The 23,940-nt window shown below is 43.3% G+C and overlaps 2 protein-coding genes and 1 long non-coding RNA gene across 5 annotated transcripts; 1 reads left to right on the top strand and 2 right to left on the bottom strand.

Annotated features, from left to right (window-relative positions):
* Nucleotides 1-2,188: 2,188 nt before the first annotated feature.
* On the top strand, nt 2,189-4,346 carry LOC146251891 (uncharacterized). Of its 2 annotated transcripts, XR_014732151.1 has the most exons (5): nt 2,189-2,223; nt 2,451-2,524; nt 2,960-3,100; nt 3,437-3,565; nt 3,674-4,346. It is a non-coding gene; the product is annotated as an uncharacterized LOC146251891 (long non-coding RNA). The 2 variants fall into 2 exon arrangements; XR_014732150.1 differs by having other exon boundaries at nt 2,201-2,524.
* A 4,755-nt stretch (nt 4,347-9,101) lies between these two features.
* On the bottom strand, nt 9,102-15,906 carry csrnp2 (cysteine-serine-rich nuclear protein 2). The gene is made up of 5 exons (XM_084679959.1): nt 14,872-15,906; nt 13,326-13,498; nt 12,929-13,191; nt 12,509-12,805; nt 9,102-12,414 (listed from the first exon to the last, which is right to left on the bottom strand). Exons 2-5 carry the CDS (start codon nt 13,483-13,485, stop codon nt 11,434-11,436), a joined length of 1,701 nt encoding a protein of 566 aa, XP_084536085.1. The 5' UTR covers nt 13,486-13,498; nt 14,872-15,906; the 3' UTR covers nt 9,102-11,433.
* A 144-nt stretch (nt 15,907-16,050) lies between these two features.
* On the bottom strand, nt 16,051-23,915 carry tfcp2 (transcription factor CP2). 2 transcript variants are annotated; one of them, XM_084679960.1, is made up of 18 exons: nt 23,583-23,915; nt 22,732-22,916; nt 21,520-21,671; nt 21,316-21,392; nt 21,100-21,205; nt 20,801-20,907; nt 20,467-20,619; nt 20,234-20,344; nt 19,991-20,079; nt 19,773-19,821; nt 19,249-19,311; nt 18,900-18,941; nt 18,510-18,606; nt 18,268-18,358; nt 18,057-18,163; nt 17,701-17,843; nt 17,550-17,601; nt 16,051-17,323 (listed from the first exon to the last, which is right to left on the bottom strand). In XM_084679960.1, the coding sequence occupies exons 2-18, from the start codon at nt 22,851-22,853 to the stop codon at nt 17,286-17,288; spliced, it is 1,599 nt and encodes a 532-aa protein (XP_084536086.1). In that variant the 5' UTR covers nt 22,854-22,916; nt 23,583-23,915; the 3' UTR covers nt 16,051-17,285. The 2 variants fall into 2 exon arrangements, with proteins under 2 accessions (XP_084536086.1, XP_084536087.1); XM_084679961.1 differs by lacking the exon at nt 19,249-19,311.
* Between the last annotated feature and the right edge of the window lie 25 nt (nt 23,916-23,940).

Consider the following 23,940-nt stretch of genomic DNA (forward strand, 5'->3'; position numbering starts at 1 on the left):
GACCCCATCTTTACAGCACAGCCCCATGGGCCTGCACCTCTTTCCCCAGTCCTCCCCGCCCCCCTCCTGGTCCTCTCAACCCCCTCTACCATTCTCCAACCCTTCCACCAGGGGACTGCAACAGCCTGGAACATACGCGTCCACCAAGAAGCTGCTGTGAGTGAGCAATCTGGTAACCAGGGGTAACAGGGCAGGAGAGACTCTCCGAGGAGCTGTCGTCATGGGCGTGTCTGGCTGTGCTGCTGACCCAGCTCGTCATGCTCTGGCTCTGTGGACTGTATCAGACCAGTACCTCGGGAGTTGGGAAACTCAAGGAAGAACTAGTGATCTCAGCCTGAAAGCAAGGCCACATGAAGAGCATGTCTGAAATGGGAGGATCAGAACATGGAGAACGGGCAGGAGTCAGGACTCACCCTCTGGTGAGCTGTCACAATCAGCATGACATGACCCACGCACAAAACCGTCACATAGAGGACCTGTACTGCACTCTGGAAGCTAAGATTCTTATCCTTACTGACATAGTACCAAAGAGCTTTGGTTTTCAGTGATTTGACATTAGCCTCCTTAAATGCTCTGTTGCCTATACTTGGCTGTAATTGCTTCCATGTCTCTTGGCTGTGGTGCAGGCCACACTGACGATACTGAGATGAGAGTGGATGAAGCTCTGGATGACGGCAGGGTGGAGAGAAAGGTGGGTGGGGTCATCTCTTCTCTCTTTGGATACTGCATTTTCCCAGAGTGCGGCTCATTGATGACCCCACTCTGGAGATTTCTTAGCGAGAACTATACACACCCACACATCATCTGAGCAAGGCTTTCCCTTGGGTTCTTTTCACTTCTCTGTTTCCATAGCAATAATCATGGGATGTCCCAGAACTGTTTACCAGAACCCTCATCTAGGCTGTCAAATTCTCCACCAAGTTTTGAGGTCAACAAAAGAAAGGAAGACAAAGTAAACTTGACGCACATGTGAAGGGAAAACAGGTTCCTCTGTTTACTGAGAGGGCCCCAAGTTGTGAAAGGGAGGCTGTGATTGGAAACATATGAGTAATGTTTCATATGCATGATACACTCAGTTCAACAAAGTATGTGGGGTGCTTCCTTTTTTGATTCTGACAACATTCTTTGAAATGTTGTGTAAGGCTGAAAAATTAGCTTTCACTTTCAAGTCATTAACACTTGCGGATGTGAACCCCAGCTGAGATCAAGTTATCACTTGCTTGAACTGCTAAAAAATAAAAATAAAAAGGTTGGGACAGACTGGGACCGAGAGAAAAGAACGAGAGAGAAGGAGAGGTGTCGGCTGTCTCCAGGTGCTGCTGGGCTCTGCCAGCAGGTGGGCTGGCTGGACTGCACAGGTGCACTGACCTCTGGGAGCCAGGTGCTCCCAGCATCCCTGGGATCCCTTTGATATAGGAAAGAGTAGGTGATACCAGGACAGATGGGAGTAGGAATCCATGTGGAGTAAAGTGATTTACTCATGTCCTCTCCTCTCATCAGTTAGACAACCCCCAGCCTGACTGGGCGGATAATCCAGACGTTGACTGAGTTTCATCTGTTGACTAATGAATTTCACCAAGATAAAGAACAGACGCATTGTTGGTTACTACCAGCTCATTTGCTGCGGTTCAGAGGGCCTTTGTAAGGTTCTCTGGAAGAAATCAGAGGGAATGTGAGTCATTAAAGTGATGTGTCTTGATCTGTCATCTTGAAAGTTTGTATTGTATGTTTAAAAAGACAATAATAAATATTTGAAATTGAGAGAGATCTGAGTTCAATAAGGTGGTTGACTATAGTGTCAGAGGGTTTTTATCTCAGAATCAGACAGACGTTCATCCAGCTCCCCCATTGTCTGTGAGTCCTCTCCCACTCATCCCTCCTTCAGTATGGGGTCAGAGACTGTCTGGCTGTCTGGTTGGGGAAACAGACACCAACTGATGAGGTGGTCCAATGAGGGATAATACACACGTGAGTAAGTTCAGACAGACAGTGAGACTGTGTCCTTTCAGAGCTAATTGTGTGTGTGTTTGAATGTGTGTAAGTGCGTGTGAATTCAAGACAGATAGGACTTCATGTATTCTAGCTACTTGGAACACATAGTAACAATGACCAAACAAAACAAAACCGTTTCCATGTGTGTGTCCTTTTCATAATCTGCAGCCAGATGTTCTAGAATGCTGTCTAAAGCATTTCAGCCAGCTCTTAGGGACTCCTGAATGTTTGGTGAGATACATAAAACATTATTTAATGTCACTGTATTGCTTATCCCTCAGAGTGTAAAGCCAAATAATGTAAACAGAAAAGCAATTCCAACGGAATTGAGTTAGGTTCACACTTTTGTAGAGGATGGAGGATGGATGGTTGGATGGTTAACTCTGGATCATAAATACACCTAACCTTCTGGGACATTAACTTCTTTACATCTTTAATGGAGAACTGTTTGCTACCAGATCAAGCCAACTCCCATTCTAAGTCATCAACTGTTCCCTCCACCTCGTCCCCAGGAGAGCGTCACCATGTTAGGGTGAGGTTGCTTCCAAGCCCCTCTGTTTAACTCAGCATGGTTATTACCCTAATAAGGCACACCCTGCCTTTACAATGCCTCAGGTTCTACCACTCCTCCCTCCCCTTTTCTTTCTAATGCTGCCTCTTCTGTTTATTTACCTCACCTTTTAATGATGTACTCAATCAACCATGGACCAACATTAGGCTAGAAATGTTTACTATTAACAGTAGGTTGCACAACGGTCCAAGAAAATACATTTTTATTGTATAAGTATAAAAGGTTATACTCCACAAGTAAAAACATACTTGAACAGATATCAGACCTCCCTCTGTAGAGGTCTTTTGTATGATCACAAAGCAAGTAGCAAGGTAATAACGGAAAGGCAGCTGCTTCTGCAATCTCCAACAAAGACCCTCTGACTCATTGCCTTCTTTCCTGAAACCCACTAATCAGCAAACAAAGATTCCTGCAGGGAAAAGACCTTGAGGTGGCCAAACAAAGACAGCGTTGATTCACCTGTCTGCCGCTGGGTATAGAGTGTGTTAGAGCGAGGCAGCGATTAGAGAGGTCCGGGAGATGACCTCTTGTCCCTGGGTGAGTGGACACACTTTACAGGGGCCTAATAATGGGGTGGACACACAAGAGAATGCCCTGAGGGTTAGAGACTTATGTTAAAGAGGGACTGAGTCCTCTAATCTTTGTGTTGGACACGTGTGCAAAAGTGTGTGCATGTGTGAGTCAGTGTATGTATGGATGTGTGCCTTAGTGATGTAGGGGGTAGATTTTAAAGAAAAAAATTGGAAAACACAGGCATATTTCTATGACATCATTATTTTACTCGAAGGCCAACTGATGGGCTGAGGAATGGAGAATGTACACATGGAAAATTTGAAAAAGTATATTTGTGTTGAAGAAAGTCCGCGGTTACAGGGATTACCCATGAGCTCATTGGGCCCTGTGCCACTGAGACTACTGAGAGAGAAGGGTGGAAGTGAGGCGAATGAACTTCAGCCCTCCCAGCCAGAACATCCCAGATTGGTCCGTGCCCACCTTCTAAAGGTAGCTGGAGACTCCAAAATAGACTGACTGGACCCAGATCCAGAAGATAAAGCTGTGTCAGACTGGGAGGAGGTTCTTAATTAGATCCATTTGACTTGCTGTGCCTAGAACAAGAACAATGGTTTTCAACGCAAGCCTCTTTAGGAATCAAGCTGGGATTTCCTGACAGAAAGAAGGTTGAAGAAAGAGAGGGATACAGGCAACAGGAGAAAGCAGGACGAGCCAGTTCAGGTCAAGTCTTAATCATTAACCAACTGTTGGACCTCCAGTTCACATCATTGAACAAGAATTTATGGCAGCTTGAATCACCAGTCTATCCCCCTCTGGAGCTCAATCCCAGGGAGTGGGTGTAGAGTTACTCCTAAAATTATTTTATCCTCACCCTGGATCCAGTCCAACAAGGGAGTCATGTAAACCTGTGGGGAGATTCGAGCTGTGTTCTCTGATGTTTCCCAGGAATTCCCTGTCAGACGCACATCTTCAAATCAAGATGAATGAAGACCCCGGGTTGCCCTCTGCTACGTGATCCTTGTGAGGCTCGTTGGGGAAGAAACGTCCCACCTCACGGGGAAGCTCTGAGCCGGAACGTTCTCTTCAAAACAGCTGGGAGTGTTCGGCCGTTAAATGAAGTCAAGGGAGATCAAGATGGACCTTCAGCAGCGTAACACCCTAAACATCTCCTGGAGAGGGGCTGTTAACCCCCCTCCACCTGCCAATGCTCTCAGGTGACTCCCGGCACCAGCACAGGACTTTAAAAACAAACGCTGCAAAGCCATGGGGTGGAGGGTATCAGAATAGAATAAAATGCTAAGTCTACATTCCAGAAGGTTTTTGAAATGTACCTCTCTTCTGTAGCTGAGCTGATGATTTATTGATAAAGGACACATCTCACAAACTCACACACCCACACACAGACGCATAGATGCTGAAGATTCTGTTTTATTTTTAGAGCAAAGCCTTGGTTATTTCTCTTCTTTCTGAGGGGTTTCCCCCTTCACCCCCACTGCCCCCCCCCTCTCCAAATCCACCCCCTGAGCACACCCCTGAACCTTCCACCCCCCCTGCCCCCCATCCCTAAGTCTGAAGAGAACCTATAAATAACCCTATGAGGTCATGACAAAACGGTAATTAATTTCAGCTTGTAATTTCCCAGTGTAAAGAGGGCTGGGATGTTATGATAATTCCCCTCCATGAGCTCCTACAGCAGTCCACACACCATCGCCTGTTGGTCTCATGGTAGGCCTGTTGTCCCAGCGGTGATGTGAGATGTTCTTACTATCCCAGTGTGGTTGAAAGCAAGCAGTGCATCAGAGGGCAAAATATCCAGTATGTAGACCCACACTGTTACACTTCTCTACTCCTCCTCTATTCCTCCAAACGATCTAGATCATTCCAAAACAGGAACCATCGTAATTGTGAACTAGTCCTTTCTGTGGAGATTTCACCTGCACATCCATCAGTTGAGCTGACCACAATGGTCTACCTACCCTAACATAATGAAATGATTCATATGCTACAGACAGAATACAGAGAATGAAATTATTCAAATGCTGCAAGCTCCCAGAAAGATTGAGTTCTAATGAAATACCCAGTTAGTTTCCATATCTATGTACATTATCCCATGTTGTAGTCTAGCAGAAGCAGAATCTTTCCAAAGAGTAATCAATTCACGGACAACAGGACACCATCTCTCTCTTATCAGCTTCAACCTTCTTCTGTGTTTTTCCTGACCAGGCCCTACTATAACAGTTTATTCCACTCATGGAAACAACCCCCCTCTCCTACCCCCCAAAGGTCTGTATCTGGCTATGCACTCCAGGACAGGAACAGAAATAATTCCTTGCCCAGCACAGTAGGTGGAAACTTAGCGGTGGAGAGGACATGGCCAGGCATTGTTTTCACAGGTAGAGTCCTGTACACCAGTGTAAGAGGAAATGAGGTCATTTGGAAACATGAATCAATAAATGTGACTCGTGCTACCGAAATCTTAGCCTGCATAAACATGAGATCTGTTCTCTGGTGGAGGCTTCACTGTTCTAGTTTTACTAGCCGGGGGGTACCAAATAAGAGTTGGGAACAACAGTGCATGGCTTTAATTAACTTGTGTCAGCTGAGCCACAAGGTTTGATATTTGCCATGAACAGGGGTTTTTACATGATTCACTTACTTCTACAGGGAATGATATGACACATTTCAGACAGGAAGTGACCCAACTTCCTTTCCCAGTTTCACAAACACATTTGCCCCTCTTGTTCCCACCACTTGTAAAATTCCAAACAACCCTGTCTACACTCATCCTCTCAAGATCCCCACTTGACCATATGACCAGGATGAGGTCAGGCCAAACATAAAATGATGGAAGATGCAGATAGACAGACAAAGCTTTGTTTTGGGGCAGGGAAGATGCAGTGTAAGAGAGAAAGAGAACGTGAAGGACAGCAGCACCACATGGCAGCAGCAAGCGTAGGACGAAGGGAACCTTTCTGTCTGGAGATGTGTATTTCGAGTCAGTATCCACGTGAATGAATGTGTTGTTGGCAACAGGCCCAACAAGAATGTATGGGATGATCTGGCAGCTCCCTCCATCTGTCACAACACTCACCTTTAAATAACGTACGGTGATGGCTTCCAAAAGTAAAGTACTTTTTCAAAATGAGAATTGGCATGTCCAGATTGTTGAATGTTGAAGTGTAACAAACGTGACGGCCAACAAAAGTGTACGATTGCAAAATAATTGCCTCAATTTACACAGCAATGCAATAATGTACCACCAGTAAAATGATGACATAATGCTGCAACATTATAGAGGTGATTTCACTTGCTATCCTTCAGCATTACAGCTGAACCCCTCCATCACAAGCCCTCAAAGTGCTTCACTGCTCTCAGAACAGGCCCCTGACCCTGAGCAGAATGAGGGAATCATGGGATCTTTCCAAAACAAGTAAAGCGTGAAAGTAAAGTAAACCACAATTGCAGATAGCTTGGGCCAAAGCAAATACACAGCCATTCCAAATACACATCCATTTTGTTTGCGTTGATCAAAAGCATCATCAGAAACGGTTTAAGTCATGAACATGTACCGCATCTGTCCCCTCTCCCTAGATGTCAGAGTGATGAAGTCATTCATTTTCTTGAATAAGATTGAGAGTATTCAGATGAGGTTATCCCCTGCTTGTTGTGAAGAGACTATGTAAGCTCATCGGCATCCCAACTTCCGCCTCTAGAGGAGAGCTGGGCCTGAAGCCAACGTTTTGAGCAAACTAACCAGCTCTGTTACAAACACCGCAGCTGGATGGGAAACAGGACAGAGGAGTAACAATGTGTGCAAGAAAGATTGGAAATCACATAAAAACTGTTTTTGTGCATATTCCTGATTGTGTTGTATTTGAGACATGTTGTTAAGGAACCTGCAAGTAAGCCTTGACAAAGGTTTCCTTGGGGATAGACCAGAACAGGGAAGTAGAGGGGAACTATATTTCAGAGGACACATGGTTGTTTTCCTCGTCTCCAGGGCATAGCTTGGCAATGCCATATTTTACTTTTCTTTTGTTCTTTTTTATGCTTGTTTTGGCAGAGTTGTGTCCTTAAATAAATGACAAAATCAGTCGTCTGGTTTTCGCCCCAGTGTGCCCCTGTTGAAGCCTGCAACTGTCACTGAAGAATGATGGACAAAATAGAAACAGATACACAGTCAAGTCCTCATACTGGAAGACTACATTTGGAGGAAGTTTGAATGAAATACAAATAACTTATAACAGAACATCTTCATGAATAATGTAATGATAGATTACATTTTAAGGAGAGGGGTTCCTTGAAGTGCATGAGTGCTCTGTTTTTGTATTTGGGATTTTTCTGTAAAGAAGGCATTCTCATCTCTTGTATTATATACTAAGTTCTTCAGAAACTACCAAGTAAGCTGTCTGGCAGTGGACCCCGACTGTGAGTACTATGGAAAAGACACCTCACCAGATTTCTTAGCTCATGTCACATACTCTCTTATCTATTTGTGTGTGCTGTGCTGCTCAATGTTTTTCCCTCCCATGTCCTCTTGGGATTGATTTGGTTGTGCTCTTCAGTGATCTTCCAGACTTAAAGTAATGGTGTAGGCTGCGGGTCTGACTCTCAGTCAAACCAACACTCGAAGAACAGAATAGAGGAACAGTGAGAGTTGTTGGCCAATTTCATGAATGGTACCATTTAATGGGGATTGGGGGTCTATGAAACCGTAATGATGGCATAGCACTGGCGTCACAGGGAGCACATTCTTTCCAGACCGGGAGCAGAGCTCACAGACTGGTGGACTGGTGGACTTGAGCAGTTTGGCTCCATGTGGTGTGGTGAGGCCCAACTCCACTCAACCATCTTGCCTGTTCTCTCTCAGACTCAACACCAGCAAGGGGAGAGAAGAAGAGTGAGCCAGTGTGTTCCCTGATGAAGTTATGATAGCCAATTTACTTTACAAAAGGTCCCTAAACATTTCCCCTAAAGCTCTTAAACAAATTTGCTCCACGCTCCATCATCAACCCTGATGCTATCAGTTCTGACTAAGAGTTCCGCCCATTGGAATGGCTACACAATACAGAGAGAACTGCAGGAAAAGCCAAAGAGGTAGTACATGATTCTCAGTGTCATGGACTTCCACCACAATTGTTCCAGAGCTCCAGTGTTTGTGCACACGATTGTTCATGGTACATACTCAAAGAAATGTTTCTTTTGTGAGAATAGATGGCACTTCTCGTTCTTTTTGTGGCAGGTCTAAAAGAAGCACATTTCACGTCACCATGTGTGCATCCTGTTACTTTCTAGACTTCAAAATCTCAGAGACAGCCTGTGTGGGTAATTTGGCAACACTGGCAAAGAGCACCTCATAAGAATCTGCTCCCAGCTAGCTCATATGGAATAGAGAGTAGACATTGTGTCACTTTACTCAGAAAGCAGCTTCCTGCTATTGAAGTGAAAAGGGAAAATATTGAGTTCACCAAGAAATGAGTATGGTCTGAGCCTTTAGGATGTGTCAGAGATTTTGCCGATATGTGAAGAAACGGTACAGGACTTAGCTGGCTAGATATGAAGAGATGGTGAATTGCATTCTGAAAACTTTAGTCTTTAAAGATACAGAAGATCGTGGAGTGGAGATATCGTTTTCATGCACTCAACTGGTTAAAAATAAATATTATTCTATCAGGAGTATTGAGCAAGTAGACTGGCAAACAATTCCATCCTATAAAACCTGAGTGAATACTGCTCTCTAGTGGATGATGTGTAGGTAGAGTACCTCAATGATAACTCATTCTATAAAACCTGTCGTATCGGCTCTATAGAAACCAATCTCCCTTTCAAACACGCACTCACAATTTTTCTTGATTTGATCGCCCCCCTTTTCTCATTTACCCTTTTTGGAGGATGACCTATAAGTCAAACATTAACCAGTAACAACAGAAAATGTTCTACATATTTTCTGATTCTAACATGAGGAATTGTTTACAGCAGCATAAAATAAAACAGCAATTTCATTTTTTAAATGACTTTATTTTATTTTATCATACATTTTTGTATAAAACCTTTTGTCCTCTTTAGGCAACAGTTATCATCATATTAGTTCTCACAGCTTTGAGATGAAGTCCAAACCAAGCATAAATCAGTCTTCTCATTCACACGTACACACATACACACACACAAACAATCCTACACACACAATTACATGGGTTGGATTTCGTTTAGTACAGTGGTCCCAAACCTAAACTCAGAGGAAGCCAAAGCAAACAACAGCCAACTATTCAATGACCAGTTACTTCACAGGTACAAAGGTCTTTTAAACATCTTCTAAATCTGTGTCTCCTGGCAACAGTAAACGTAGTGCGCAGAATTCACAGTAAGATGAGATCTTCCAATAAGGTTTGGAACCACTGCTTTGGTGCAACTCATAAGCGTGTTCATATTAAGACAATGAAAAGGCAGAACAACATATCAGACATCTCATGCACAGCGCCTCATCCGGTGGTGAGCCTGTTACACTGGGCATGATGGAGACAGGCGGAGGCATATCGAACCTACTGTCACATAGTGGGCTGCAGCAGAGAGGATAGAGAGTTTATACATGAAGAGTCGGCACACTCACATTGGTCAGTACAAATAGACAGGCCATAAAAATACATTTAAAAGACAAAAAAAGGATTATAGGATTGCATTTACACAGTATATACCTAACATATGTCATTCTTTATATCATTATCACAATTACTGAATTGCAGTGCAATAGCCATCGCTTTCCTGCAATAGGCTCCCCCTATACATCAGCAACGTGCTTAAACACAGAAATGAATGATTACAGTTCTATTATTGAAGAATTCTGGTTAAACTTTGAGGATCCACCATACATCCACACACATTATTTCTTGAAAAGATCTGTTTTTTGACAATAGAAAAAATTATTTGTAAACCTATGATGACAGCACCTTTCTGGGGATAACACAACTAGCTAATCTTATGCAACCCCATAACCCCAAACACACGTGAAAACACATAGCCATACACACTGAACTAAACACAACATGCACACACAATTTGCAAATAAGCACATGAACAATCCCATACACACCAAACATAAATACAATTCATGTTTTGTCATATCCTCTTTCTATAATTTATTATATATGTTTTAACTACTTCAAACAACATAGGCATGTCATTTTCTTATGACTCTTAAAATGCTATTGTCTGTATAGTAAGGGCATATTGACCTCTGATTTGAACAGATGACACTTCATTATTAAGACATACATAAAGTGAAAACATAGATATGGGGAGTTGTGTTCTGTGCCTGTGTGTATTATGATCTCACATGCTAACAAAACCAGTGAAAAGACGCACACATTTCCTTTCATTCATGAAACAAAGACCCCTAGGTGCTCTGTTGCTGAGTATCAAGATTTATCTCATTTACAAAAAGACATATTGTTAAAAGAAGTCTAATAACATAAGTATTGAAATGGTCAATAAGACAGGTAAGACTGTCCTTTGATAAATAAAGTGAGTCTGCATGACAGGTCCCAGGTAGACCAGGAGCACAACTATGTAGTAACAGAAGCCTGTGTCCAACCCCTGCATAGCAGGCTTACCTTCATGCCCCAATAACGCAGGGCCACGACACCCTGTGCCCTCTGGTTCACAACGGGCATACAGATTAGAGAAGCAGCTACTTCAGCTGTGCCTTGCCTGTTGCAAACACTTATACAGTACACATAAAAACAAGTATTTCCAGGATTGTTAGGTCTATTGTCACAGGGGAATTCTATTAGTGGCCAATATTTGGCTTAAATGTTTACAGCACAATCCAGCTGTAAGGATGTGAGTACAAGCATGACGTTTACAATGCTAGCTTGAGGACTTTTCATAACAATTTGTGTTCAGTGTACATAGTTCAATACAACACACAATAATCTAAGGGCACATTCTCCTCATCCCTGGTTGGATCACTAGAATCCAATGGAGGAAGAAGCTGCTCCCTGAACAGGCCCACAAACCTCCAGGAGCAAATGTTTACGCTCACACCACTACGTTTTATTCTGAGGTGGTATGGAACTAAACAAGACAATTTATACTTTGCTATCAATTACAAACAGACCGAAAAGTTCTTTCATTAAGGCCAAGATCCTCATTACTGCACTGCTGGGGAAAGATGTGTGTGCATTTCCCCTCCTTCACTTATCAAATGCTCATGCTCATTTCTACATGTATTTATGTTCAATGACAGTTGCTACGATGTATTCTAACATCATTACGGAAAACAACAAAACTATACCATGTAGAGTACGCTTTATTTAGCTTGGGTGAAGCTATTGTGCAAAACATCGTCAGAGGTGCTAGTACTAAACCTCTGGAGGCAGTGTATAGATCTCTCCCTCTGTGGCCAAGCAGGCTTCTCCCTGGCATTGCCCATTAGGAGGGCTCTGCCACTGCCCATTAGGTGGGCTCTCCTCCTCCACCTCACTCTTCTCTGAGCACAGAGCCACCTTTGGCAAAATCTCGTCCTCGTCCTGCCTGCAGGTAATGCCTCTATGCTCAACCTCTCCTCGCTCCTCTCCTCCTCCTTGTTCTCTCTCTATCTTACCCACCTCCTTCTCCTCCTTCTCCTCCTTCTCCTCCTTCTCCTCCTTCTCCTCCTCCTTCTCTTCTTCCTCCTCCTCCTCCTCCTCCTCTCGGGGCAGAGAGTTAAATTCCCTTGCCTCAATGGGGCTTAGCTGGTAGTAGAGCAGAGAGGTTGGGTCTTTCAGGAGGCCAGGAGGGTTCTCCTCCTGGTTGTCACTGATGCAGACCACAGCAGTCCCAGACGGGAACGGGCCCTGTAGGAGCATCCTCCCTACCCCCTCTACCCCAGCCTCTGCTGACAGCTCCCCCTGCAGGCCTCCAGGCATAAGGCACAGAGCCTGCTCCCCCAGGCCTCTCTGAGCCTCCTCCGCCTCCTCTCTCTCCCTCCTCTCTTGCTCCTCGGCACTCTGCAGGTGGAGGACAGCTGTCTCGTTCTCCCGCTCCAGACTGTCCTGCACTGTGAGCAGGTCCTGCATCTCCAGGACCGCCTGGACCTCCCTCTCCTCCAGCTCAGAGTCCAGCCCAGCACCCGAGTACAGGTCTGGGGATGGAGGACTGGTGGAGGATAGGGAGGACACGCAGTCAGATTCAGCATGCTGCTCCCCGGCCCTCTGGCCCAGCAGCTTCCTCTTCTCCAGGTCAAGCTTCATGATGGTGTGCAGGTAGTGCGTTCGCACGCGGAGGGGATTGAACTCAATGCGGCCTACTGAGTTTCCACAGCCATCACGAGAGCAGCCACATGGGAAGGACATCCTATCCACCTGGGCGGAGAATAAATATGGAGAGAGATAAAGAGAGACACTCGCTATTTCCCTCATACTCCCAAACACACACACATTCAAAAATAGTCCTCACCTGACACTTGATGCCCGCCTGGCTACAGCCACAGTGGCGGGGATCACAGTAGAAGCGGCAGTCGCAGCCACACTCCTCCCGGGACAGTCGGATGGTCCGCAGCTCAGCCTTCTCCCTGGCATCTATACGGGCGATGCCAGAAGCCCGCAGCAGCGCCCGTCGCCGCTTGGTGGGCAGTGGCTGCAAGAAGAAACAGTCATCCACCTCCACACTGTCCATATCCAGGTCATCGTCTGATACATCGTCCAGGGTCAGCAGCTCTGCCTGGGCGCACTCCACAGTACCATTCCTCGTCAGCTGAAGAGATGGAACGGAAGCACTTTTAGCTTTTATAAATGATTCAACGGTCCTCACTTAAAACTGAAACTGGAGTGTGTTAAACCCTAATACCTAATAAAAACAATTGAGACTTGGGCTTACTTTCATCTTGCGGGCATTGAGCTTCTCCTGGCGTAGGTGCTGGCGTAGGGTGTGACGGTGGCTGGTCTCCTGCTCGCGGGCAAACTCCCCCAGGGTGTAGCGGCGGATGGAGCAGTGGTGGCGGGCCATGCCCAGGGAGCTGCCTCCCTGGCTGGGCACACTGGTGAAACCCTGCCTCCGGGGGAAGTAATATACCGTCACCACATCAAACCGAACCCGTTTCCTCCCAGGGGAGGGCTTGTGTCTTCTGAGAATGGAGGTTGCTGGTGAGGAAGGTGGAAGAGAAAGAGTGTAAGTACAACAATATTTATGAAAAGGGTCAATTTTGTGTGTGTGTGTGTGTGTGTGTGAGGGGTGTGGGGGGGTAGCTCTGCTCTATAGTCACTATTGGTCTCACGTTTGAGGGAGGTGCTCGAAGGAGGGTTGAGGCTGTCACAGCTGTCAGCACTGTCGCTGCTGGAGATGTCATCGTCAGAGTCCTTTGGCGTGGAGTACGGAGAACCACTGTCCACCTCCTCAAATCTTCGCTTGAGGCTGAGAGATGAAACGGCCTCCATGGAAACTTGGCGTCTGAAGGGATGAATGGCAGACAGTATGTCAAGTGAGAGACAGATTGTGGTTGCACACAAACACAGAAAACCAGTCTGTTATTTACACAAGGACTTTTTGTATCCTTGACTTTCAAACTAAGATATTTTGTTGACAATTAATCACTATAATGACGCATAATAAAAGGGGGTCAGTATTGGATCAAATGATTACTTTGGCATTTCTATAACCACTATTTCTTTTATATAGCACTGCATCCATAAACCACAATTGAAATGATTTAGCAAGATTGAGCCTTCGTTAGCATAGCAGAGTGCCTTGAGTACATCTCGTTTTCTGTGGGTTGTTCCATGATAACACAGTGGGTGACATCAGTTTTTGGTCCAAGTCTCCTTTCATCTGTATTCCTGCCCCTCTCCCTTCGTCTTGCATGAAATCCTGCTCCAAAAATCATCAAGTCTGAAAAACATCACCATGGCAACTACAAAAGCAGGGTTTTCTAAAACCGCCTTAGAGCAGCTAATCTCGATTGACTTTACGTCTTTTTAGTCCTAGTGGTTGTCACTAGCAGGGGATTTCAAACACATCAGATGCATTTCACTACTGGGGTCAAACAAGGTCTGGCTAATAGATCAGAATGGACACAAGGCAAATTGGTGCAACTGAGATATGCCATCCTTGTGCTTTTCAATGTCATTGTTTATATGGCTCAGACTCACTAATGCCTCATGCACTAAATACCATCCATAGATGTGAAATCTGATCCAGTACAACCATGTTAAATGTCTGTAAGAGTTACAGGGCACTGGGCAGGGGGCTCCAGTATTCTTTGCTTATGATCATGTATTGTACAGTGGAACTGCTGGAACACATTTACACCACTACATATTAATGCAGGACACTCAAAATTATTGCAATGGATGTACATTGTATTCAATGAATTACAAATGATAATAATGTCATCTTACAGTTAAGCACAAATATGCATCACAGATTCACGCATGAAATTCACAAACCATTTCAAAAGAATACAAATAGATAACCATCATGGCCAATAGTATTCGACCATACATCTTGAGAACAATGTAGAAATATATTTCACAGATAAATATTTTCGAACGATTTTCTGGCTGCAAAGTGTAAATGAATTGGAAGAACATCTGCCACATGCACAGGGCGTGCAGGCAATAAACCTTTCAACAACTGCAGCAGCAAATGACAACAAACATTTTACCGGTAAAGGGAAGACAATGAACAGGGTCGCGATAGCACAGCTTAATGTAAACCTAATAGACACAGGCCTGGTTCGGGCCAGTCAATTCACTATATCACCCCCTCACCAAGTAACACAATGACAGTCTTCCCAGTTAGTGTGAAACGCTAGACCCTCTTACCTGAGGCAGAAACAAGGACAGTCTTTCCGATGAACCCGTTCACCGTTCTTTTTACCCTGGACCGACAACTCATTAATCTTACGCCCGATTGGCCTTTTTTCTGATGTTTAATCGAATGAAAGGGAGCTATATTTCTTTATAATTAACAAATGCACAAAGAGAAGCTGCTTAAGGCCTAGCTTTTAATAAGATAGGCAATGATTGTCAGTTTGTAGGCTAAAGCTATTTCTGCATTAGGTTACAGTAGCTCCAATCTCGTTGTTCTACATATCTTAGAAGGTCGCTCCCATGAGTGTAAATTCCATTTAACTTAGACGTTGAAAACCTATAGCCATTTTTACAGCAGGGCAGACGGTGGGAAAGAAGGACGTCATACAGTTTAGTTGAAATTTATTGTAGGTATAATCGCTTTCAAAGAGAATGAAAAAAATTGCCCAATTTAATCGAAGAATGCTTTATCTTCCTGGTAAAAGCCTTTAAATGTTTGTACTGGAGAAGCAATCCGCTGACATCTGGGTTCGTTTATCCTTTTTCTACAAGGACGGTTTCAGTGGGCTCGATGTAGCTTGCTGTCTTCAAGTATGATATGGCAATGCGGTTAGGTCCTTGTTTATTGGTAGTGCCAGATTGTTACAAATTTTGTGCCGTATTGACGTCCTCCTTCCTTTCCTCTGCCCCGGTTTGTTACAATGTAACAATAGAGTTAAGAATGCTACACAGTAGCCATATATACTCATTGTGACATCACAAACATCCCATGCGCCACGTAGGCTGGGAAATGTAGTCATAAGGAGCTCTTTGTCCATGATTTGCAACTTTTCATTGCGATGAAACGTTAAATTTAGTTAAGTTAAAATTCTACTCACGTCCAAAATATATATTTAAGCAACAGAATTATTCGAAAAAAGTATCCCCTTTTTAATATTTGTCCATTAGCTTTGTAGCATCTCCCAGATCCCAATCCACCATTCCAAGGTGTTCCTTGTCCATCACAAAGACAAATTTACCATAGAAACCAAGGAAATTACCTTAAATATTCTGCTGTTATCTTAAAGTGTATCATCATATAACTTAATGTGTGACAGACATATTTGCCCTGATCTGAAAATACCTTAAAACCAATTAAAATTAGATGGGACATGAACATGAGATGGGTAAACACAAACACCAGGCAATAAATTGGTAGGCCTTATTAGTTTAATTATTCTTAAAACATGGGCAAGGATCAAAGATGGGTAGCATCTAATGTCAGTCCATCCATACTGTGTAAGCATTTAGTAAAATAGATAGATTCAACAGAACTAAATCTGTCAACATGCGGTTTGGGCATAACAACCCACTACATGTATTAGTATTCCCAAGTGGTAATATCCAAAATGATATTGCAAAAAAAATGCATATTTAACTTTTTAAAAAGCAGGAAAACATAAAAATAAAAAAGGGCTATAAAACATAAAAACATGATTCACAATTAATATTCTTTAGACAATCTATCAAATTGAGGGATTTCATTTATAATCCCTAATTCATAAATTGTTGAACATAAACCCCATTCTAAGGGTACCGTTGGGTGATATCACGTAGGAAGAGAGGGCAGGGGGAGGCTGGTTGCTGGTGTTGCCACTATGGTAACTAACAGACAGGATCTGATCATCACTCAGCTTAGCGAGTACAAGTCCTTGGGATGATGAGTACACAACACTAGGTCTCAAAAGTTTTCAGAGGTCTTGGAAAGCTTCACAGAGGTTCTCTCACAAGGAAAAGGCTCACAGGAACAAACTTGACAGACTCTTGGTTTTCCCAAGAGTGTCATGGAAAGACATTACTGTTGTTGGGGTTGTTATGGCTGCCAATGTCTGCTCACTGCCTGACCAGGGACATCTCTTGAACCTACCGCCCTGTGCAAGTGCTGTCATAGCAGATGTCAAACCATGGCCACTCTCTTATCAGACTAACTACTCGCTGTAGACTAGAGGAAGGGACAACCTTCCAGTACCTTGTTGTTAGGATGTCCGGTGTCAGATAATACTAAATTGATACATGGGAACAAAAAACTCTTGATTCAGAAGCAGGGGCGCTTTGGCACACCAGATACCATCCATTCTCTTCTTTTGACGAGATAAGGGCCAGGGCAGTACAACAACACCATGTCACGTCAGTGGCCGAGGCAAAGAAAGTGTTTCCTTCAACATGGCAAACGAAACAGTCACTCCTTTCAAAGTAAGACAATAAGGTGTTGGGCAGGGTCAGACGCTTCAGTCATACGTTCCCATAGCTGCCTCGTCGAGAGTGCTCCAGGAGAAGCCACGGAAAGTCTCCAGCACAGTCCAGGAACATCAGGTCAGGGGGCTGAGGCTGTGGAGGGGCTGGGTGAGAAGCAGAGAGAGAGGGCTACACCATTCCCCTGTCATTCTTCATTTTAAAATGATGTGGTAGCCATCGTTTGTCTCAGCTGTCAACAAAGAAACACATTGTTTGATGGTGAGATAAAAATCAATGCAAAGTTTGAATAAATACATCATCTTTTGATACAACACTCTCTTTCTCTCTCTGTGTATATACATACAGCACATACAGTATTAAAATGAGCATCATCTTAATAGGACAAAAAAAAAAAGTTTAAATAGGAAAAAACGCTATTACGTCAGAGCAGGTAATCTTTTCTATTTTAGTCATACCTTTCATGGTATCCAGAACAAAACAGACCTCATCCTGGAAGTTCTGAATCATCTGTGAGGAGAGAGTGGCACGTCAAACACACATACATCACAAAAAAAATGACATAGCCAAATAAAAGGTGAGATGTAAGAATGCACCACTGGGTCTAACCTCATCGCTAACGAGAACGTGGATGCCTGTGGGGCCCTGTTTAAAGATCTGGCTGATCTGTCTGGGTGAGATGTTGAACAGCTGAGCGATCTTCTCCGTCAGCTCTGTGGCCGTCAGCTCCTCCAAATAGATGGCATGATACACTGCACACACACAGACAACTAGAATTAGTGTAATCCGCCATGTTCACTCTGTGTAGCAGTCACGTATGCGCTATGCTAGAGATGTTTACACTGTGGCAGTTGTGCAAGTATGACAATATTCCAGGTCTCCATGAGCACAGCTACACAGCTTCCGGTCCTGTTTGGTATTTTGACATCAAGTTCTAATAGATAAGCACGCAGACCCATACGGACCAAAGAAGGTGTTGCTGGCAGCATCTCCATTCTCATGTTTCTGCTGCTGTTCCCTTGCTTGCTGAGATTCCTGGCACACGTAGACAGTCAGCCTGGGGCGCACCACCCTGCACACAGACACACATCAACAAACAGAGCTCATTGGAAGAAGCCACACTCAGCAGGATTTTCCATACTGCAGTAGGCATAGACAGGAAGGAGGCGTTCCTACCTTCCTTTCAGTGCGTTGAAGAGCCTAATGCCATCTGCTGGCCCGCAGATCTGAATGACGTCCTCCCTGGTCAGCTTCAACAGGTCCGCCCCTGGACCACAACAGCTGTTCATTATTTCAGTGCTGACAGGGCATTTTCAACAAAACAACAGATACCTGTGTAATGAAGGCTGCTTACAAACACAACAGGTTCAAACAGCATGTTTACCAACAAATGTGAAATGTGTCAGCAAGCATCTTACCTGAGAAATTGGTAAACAGCCGACAGAAAGGTGAGAAACGGTTTCTATGTAGCCACTGTTGTGCTTCTTGGGGTGTTGCCGTGGGTAACAGATTCTGCTGCATAAGAGAGAGACACAGAAGCAGAGGAAAAAAAAGAGAGAAGGTGGCAGAAGAAAAGAATAAAGAGAAATATGATCACCAAGACCTTTACCTCCAATGGTAGTTAGCGCAAGCACAGAGAGAAACACAGAATGAACACCAAAGATTGTTGTTCAGTTTAATTGCTATTTACAGAGGAAGACTGAAATGATGGGAGCCAGGCTTGAGATCGTCTGACCTCATCTTTGCTCCTGAAAAGGTAAAAACATTCAACATTCACACAAGAAGTCAGCAAATAAATTCATATATACCTGATGGCTTTCACTTTCTCCTCTAAGAAGATGGGACGACAACTGAAAGGCAGAATGTCTCTCAATTTTACAATTTTATAACATACTTTTAAAACGTATGGGGATGCAATTTATAAGGGGACATGTGACAACAGGAAAAGCAGTGCCTTTGTTACCAGGCCATATTTTATCACAACAAACAAAATCCAGGCAGTATTTCTCCTGACATCAAGACTGCATAGTGCACATTCTGGCATTCACAAAGGGTTGACAGGAGATTCTATGAAGCATTTATTGAACCTTTACATAAAAATGCAGGCATACCAATGGAGCGTTATGCAGTTTTAAAAAGTACTAAATATTAGCCTACATTTTCTCCACCATCACTGTGTCCTGGAAGTTCATATATTGTGGTATCTTGAATCTGTAGTATCTTGAAACACAAAACTAAAGTATATATCTCCTCTCTTTTGTTGCCAGTTTAATTTAACACAGACAGAAAACATACAGTAGGGCAAATTACAAAAAACAGTAAAGTCATCATTATCATTTAGAGGGCACTTTCACCCTATTGCTACATGCCAATAATTGTTTTATACAAAAATGATAAAACATAATGCATGCCTTTAAAGAAGAATTATTATGCAAACTGTATTAGTCTCATGTGCTTTGAGTACCTATATTAAGGTGTCGTTCAAATCTTACATCCACATACTTTCCTACAGTATTTCAGTAAAAGTGAAACCCAAACTACACCAACCACAGTGTTTTAGAAAAAACTCTATAAATGCAGCATTACATATATGAAAATAAGAGAGATTGATGAGGAATGATGTATTAGGTAGAAAACAGCAAGGATCTAAAACACACAAGAGCAAGGAAGTAGATACTTACATCTGCCACCTGAACAACTGGCTCTGGCTGGTGATTGGGTGATCCATTTCTGAGGAGGAGGGAGGGGAGGTTCTGAGAGAGGCACATACTATACAGAGGTTTCTTCTCGTCATATAGTTAAATCTACAAACAGCATAATGTTACAGGCCAATGAACAACTAAATGAACCCAGATAGCTCCAGCCAATAGTAAGTAGCTGTGGGCTCCATGTTCCCTACCCCTCAGCCACCGGGAAACTGTTGTGTGTGCTGTTGAAGCCAGGCGATGGAGAGTTGTTGACATAGGTGATTTCAGGCCATGGAGAGCACTGCAACAGAAAAAGTCAATTAATCCCAGGCCACTGGACTTTGAAGTCTCACGCATAACCTTGTCAGGAAATGGAATGCAGTGAAAACTGAATTATTATAGGTAGAAGTGTCTAGTCCACCTAGTATCACTTCATCGTCAGAAATGATTCTAACCTCTGTCAGGATGGTGGTTTCATAGGAAGGCTGGTACTTTTCCTTCTCTTGCGGAGCCCTTTTCTCCATCTTCTCTCTGTCTGTCTTCTGCTTCCTGTCTGCACCTTTAGGCTGTTAACATGTGAAGAACGGGGAGAGTATTCACTGGAGATAACAGAACACTGTCACATGAAGCTGAGCATCTTCTTCCCAACGACAAGAGCCTTGTCTGTGGTTCCAGTCATTCATCTCACCTTGAAGACTTTGACCTGGCAGCTGGCAGAGTGCAGGTGTTCTGTGTATTCTCCACCTTCGTTCTCTTTAAATGTGTCAATCTGAATGCGGAAAGGCACGCCCTTCTCCCCCCCGTGCTTTCTCATGGTGAACTCTGTGCTGATGCAGTGGACCTAAAACCAAGGTATTGCATATCTAATTGAAACATACACAGAATTACAAAATTATAACTACTACAATTCAGCACTGAAACTAAGCACTGAAACATTCCGTCACCTTTTCAACAAGGTTTCTGATGGAAAATGAAGCTATAGTACAAAAATGTGGCCATTTGTGTGTTCCTTATCATGCTACCTGGATAAAAACTGAGGTTCTTTTCGACGGGTCCCAGAGGAACTCCACAGTGTTTAGCTGAGTAGGGTTAGCCCTGGGGTCGACCATGCCAACTGACATAGGTATATCTGCAATGTGAAATAAGCGGTGATCAAAAGTGTTATGTGGTTAGCTGTAAATGTTCACTTATGAATGGTGCCCTTCATTTACTGATAATCTACTTACTACATATCAAGTCTTAAATATCCATCAATTCCATCCATCCAATTTCCCAGTTCATACTGCAATGCAATCAATCCCATTGAGAGCTCTGTGCTTACCCAGGTCAAGGATGCGGTCCCCAGGCCGGTTCCAGCGCCAGCCCTCCAGCTGCTGGTGCTCTGTGTACTGGAGGCGTCGGTCATGGAACACCACACGGATGATACTCTAAAGATACACACACAAATGCACTCTGAACCACAATACACTACTTGTCAAAGGTCCTGATTCAACAGCTCATAAGGTTTCATGAGTGGACTTGGTCATGTCTGCCTTACCTTCACCATTTTGCCAGTGATCTCCGGAAGTTCTCCCATTTTTCGATTATCAAGCATTCGAATTTCATAGGACTGCCCTGAAATTTTAAATATCAAGCTTTTTCTATTGACTGAATACCATTCCGGAACATCATTTTACAGTATTGCCATGATCTGGTATGCTTATTTTCTTGCCTGTAGATTGAGATAAATCAAAGGGCTGACCTTGGTTGAGGTAGGTGAGTGTTTCATCATGCAGTTTGACGGCAGGCGAGGTAGCTGCACACAGAACATACTGGAAAGGAAGTATCTTGTTGTCACTGTCAGGGGGTAGGTTGGACTCTTCCTGCTTAAAGATGGGAAGGGCCAGCACATCACTGTTGGGAGAAAAGGTTCAGACAAAATGGTTCATAAATTTGACAGGTTTCTTCTCGTAAGTCATGTATCGTTATTGTAAATCACATAAATGCAATTGGCATATTGAAACAATTACTTTCATAATGCCAGATCTTTCAATGTAAAACTCTTACAACAGCACACTTTTCTAAGACTTCAGCATCTTGCTACTGAATGGCCCTGCTTATCAGCAAAACAATTAAGATATTTTAAAGATGAGAGGTGATTTATGATGTTCACTCACTTTTATTAGTAGCAGTGGAAAATAACAGGGCAATATCATAAACTGTCAGTCTAGCCTGTGTAGCTTATAATACCCCTCAACAGAGGAATTCTGTTAACAAAAAGGCACTCTGCTTTGGTATCATGCAACTGAGCACTACATTAACTATCAAAAGAAGTCTGAGAGAGCTACTCCTAACCCCAGCCAGGAACAAACAATGTATGAGTCAGCAAACTCCAAACTAAGACTGCGCTAAGAATTTCCTTCAACACACTAGTGTAAATGATGAGTAAAAGTTATTCATGCTTCAGTGTAGTTTACATCAAAGGAATCGGGTGACTACAACATGTAGGCTATAAACAAATGAAAAGCTTAAATTCCAAGTTCAAAGCCCCTCCAAAATATTGATGCTATGTGGTTGTCATAGTGAAAGCACTAAGCACAATGAGACTACTACGAGAAAATTACTACTCCCCAAAAAGATGTGTTTATGCTTGATATGGCTTGGTTTTGATTAAGACACATGGACATGTCCTGACCTGGTTGCATAACACCACCAGGTCTACATAGCAGGCTGACTAGGCCAACATAAAACACACACAACTGCTGCCAATATATCAAAGCAAAATAACACATTTATTGGAGAGACACAAATGTAAAACGTATACGTATACATAGGTCCATTAAATACGTTGCCATCAGGCAAAATGAAATGAAATGCAAGATAACGATATAGGAAGCCAGTATTATACCTGCAATTTAGACCTGAAATCAATCTAAATTATATAAGTAGTGTGAATAGCAAAGTATTCACTTACCTCATGCTGTATGCCCCTGCTCCGAGCTCTTGTCCGATGCCAGAGAGACTGGCATCGAAATCCTGGACCAGACCCGATTCAATAACTTCATCAGTAAGCGGCAACTTCAGCGCCCAAGCCATGACGACAACGACGATTTGAGCTTTGTGGGTCCAATTCCAATCAAACGTGGATTTAACACGGGCCTGGAAAGTCCATATGGAAAAAAAGAAAAGGAAAAAAAGACAATTTAGTGACTGGAGGGAAAACGTGACACATGCAGTTCGTGTATATAACGTCTACTAAGAAATTAGATGGAGCTGTCAAATTGAATTTGCCATCTAAGGAGTTTGTACTATGAGTTTGTCTATGTTGATCAAAGTATCAGTCCCGCTAGACATGACTCCCAGTGCGTCTATCTGCCTAAAGAAAGTAGCTAGGCTACTAAAGAAAGTCTAAACCCAGCAAAAAGAAGCCTGAGCCGGGATTTCACTTCGCCTGTTATGTTGTTAGAACGGAACCAACACCGCCTGTCCGTGTCTACTACTACAGTACGTAGTAACCTAGGGTTGGTTAACGCTACACTACAAAAACAAAATAACGTCAGTCTAAAATTCGCTCTTGATAGAGACCTGGGCGCCAACACGTTTAGTCCACATGTCACTCGCTAGCCTGTCATTATGGAGCATGTAGCTACGTAACTCAGACACACTTGATGCTATTTAAACTAGCTCTACCTATATTTCGGCTACCCATAGCCTTTACAGGCTACCGAGCAAGTGTACTGCTGTAGCTTTCTAATAAGTAGGTTAACTTGTTGGCTACCGTTAGCCACAATATAAACTACTATTGAATATTATTGATAAACGTACCGTTACAAGCGGGGACGTTAGTTAGCTAGCTAACAATGTAGCTAACCGTTTCATGCCATGTCCACTCTTAGTTGCTTCCTTGTTCCAGCAGCACTAAAATAAACATGTCGAGCTTTGCTATATAAAAAAGCAGCTGGCTGATTGAGAACTCAAGTTGATGGTGAATAGTGAGGCTTTGCCTGATTATGTGAATAGTAAGAACACTAATAAGTCCTTGAGGGGAATTTGTGAATTCGAATGAATATAATTGCTCTAGATTGTAATAAACCGAAATATACAAAAATTACAAGGTTTGTTTATTTCTTCGTCAAGAAAGAAGCAGTGCTTCCGTAATATCCGTAATTTTCTTCTATGGTGT

This window comes from Hypomesus nipponensis, chromosome 18 (genome assembly GCF_054491055.1).
Source record: "Hypomesus nipponensis isolate SF chromosome 18, ASM5449105v1, whole genome shotgun sequence".
In the NCBI taxonomy this organism is placed as follows: domain Eukaryota; kingdom Metazoa; phylum Chordata; class Actinopteri; order Osmeriformes; family Osmeridae; genus Hypomesus; species Hypomesus nipponensis.

Coding starts and splice junctions, on each gene's coding strand:
- csrnp2 (XM_084679959.1), bottom strand. CDS start 13,485: ATGGAGGCCGTTTCATCTCTCAGCCTCAAGCGAAGATTTGAGGAGGTG. Junction 13,192..13,325: donor TTCGAGCACCTCCCTCAAAC/GTGAGACCAATA, acceptor CTTCCTCACCAG/CAACCTCCATTCTCAGAAGA. Junction 12,415..12,508: donor AGGCGGGCATCAAGTGTCAG/GTGAGGACTATT, acceptor TTCTCCGCCCAG/GTGGATAGGATGTCCTTCCC.
- tfcp2 (XM_084679960.1), bottom strand. CDS start 22,853: ATGGCTTGGGCGCTGAAGTTGCCGCTTACTGATGAAGTTATTGAATCG. Junction 18,607..18,899: donor GAGAAAGTGAAAGCCATCAG/GTATATATGAAT, acceptor TCTCTTATGCAG/CAGAATCTGTTACCCACGGC. Junction 17,324..17,549: donor TGTTCTGGATACCATGAAAG/GTATGACTAAAA, acceptor CTTTGTTGACAG/CTGAGACAAACGATGGCTAC.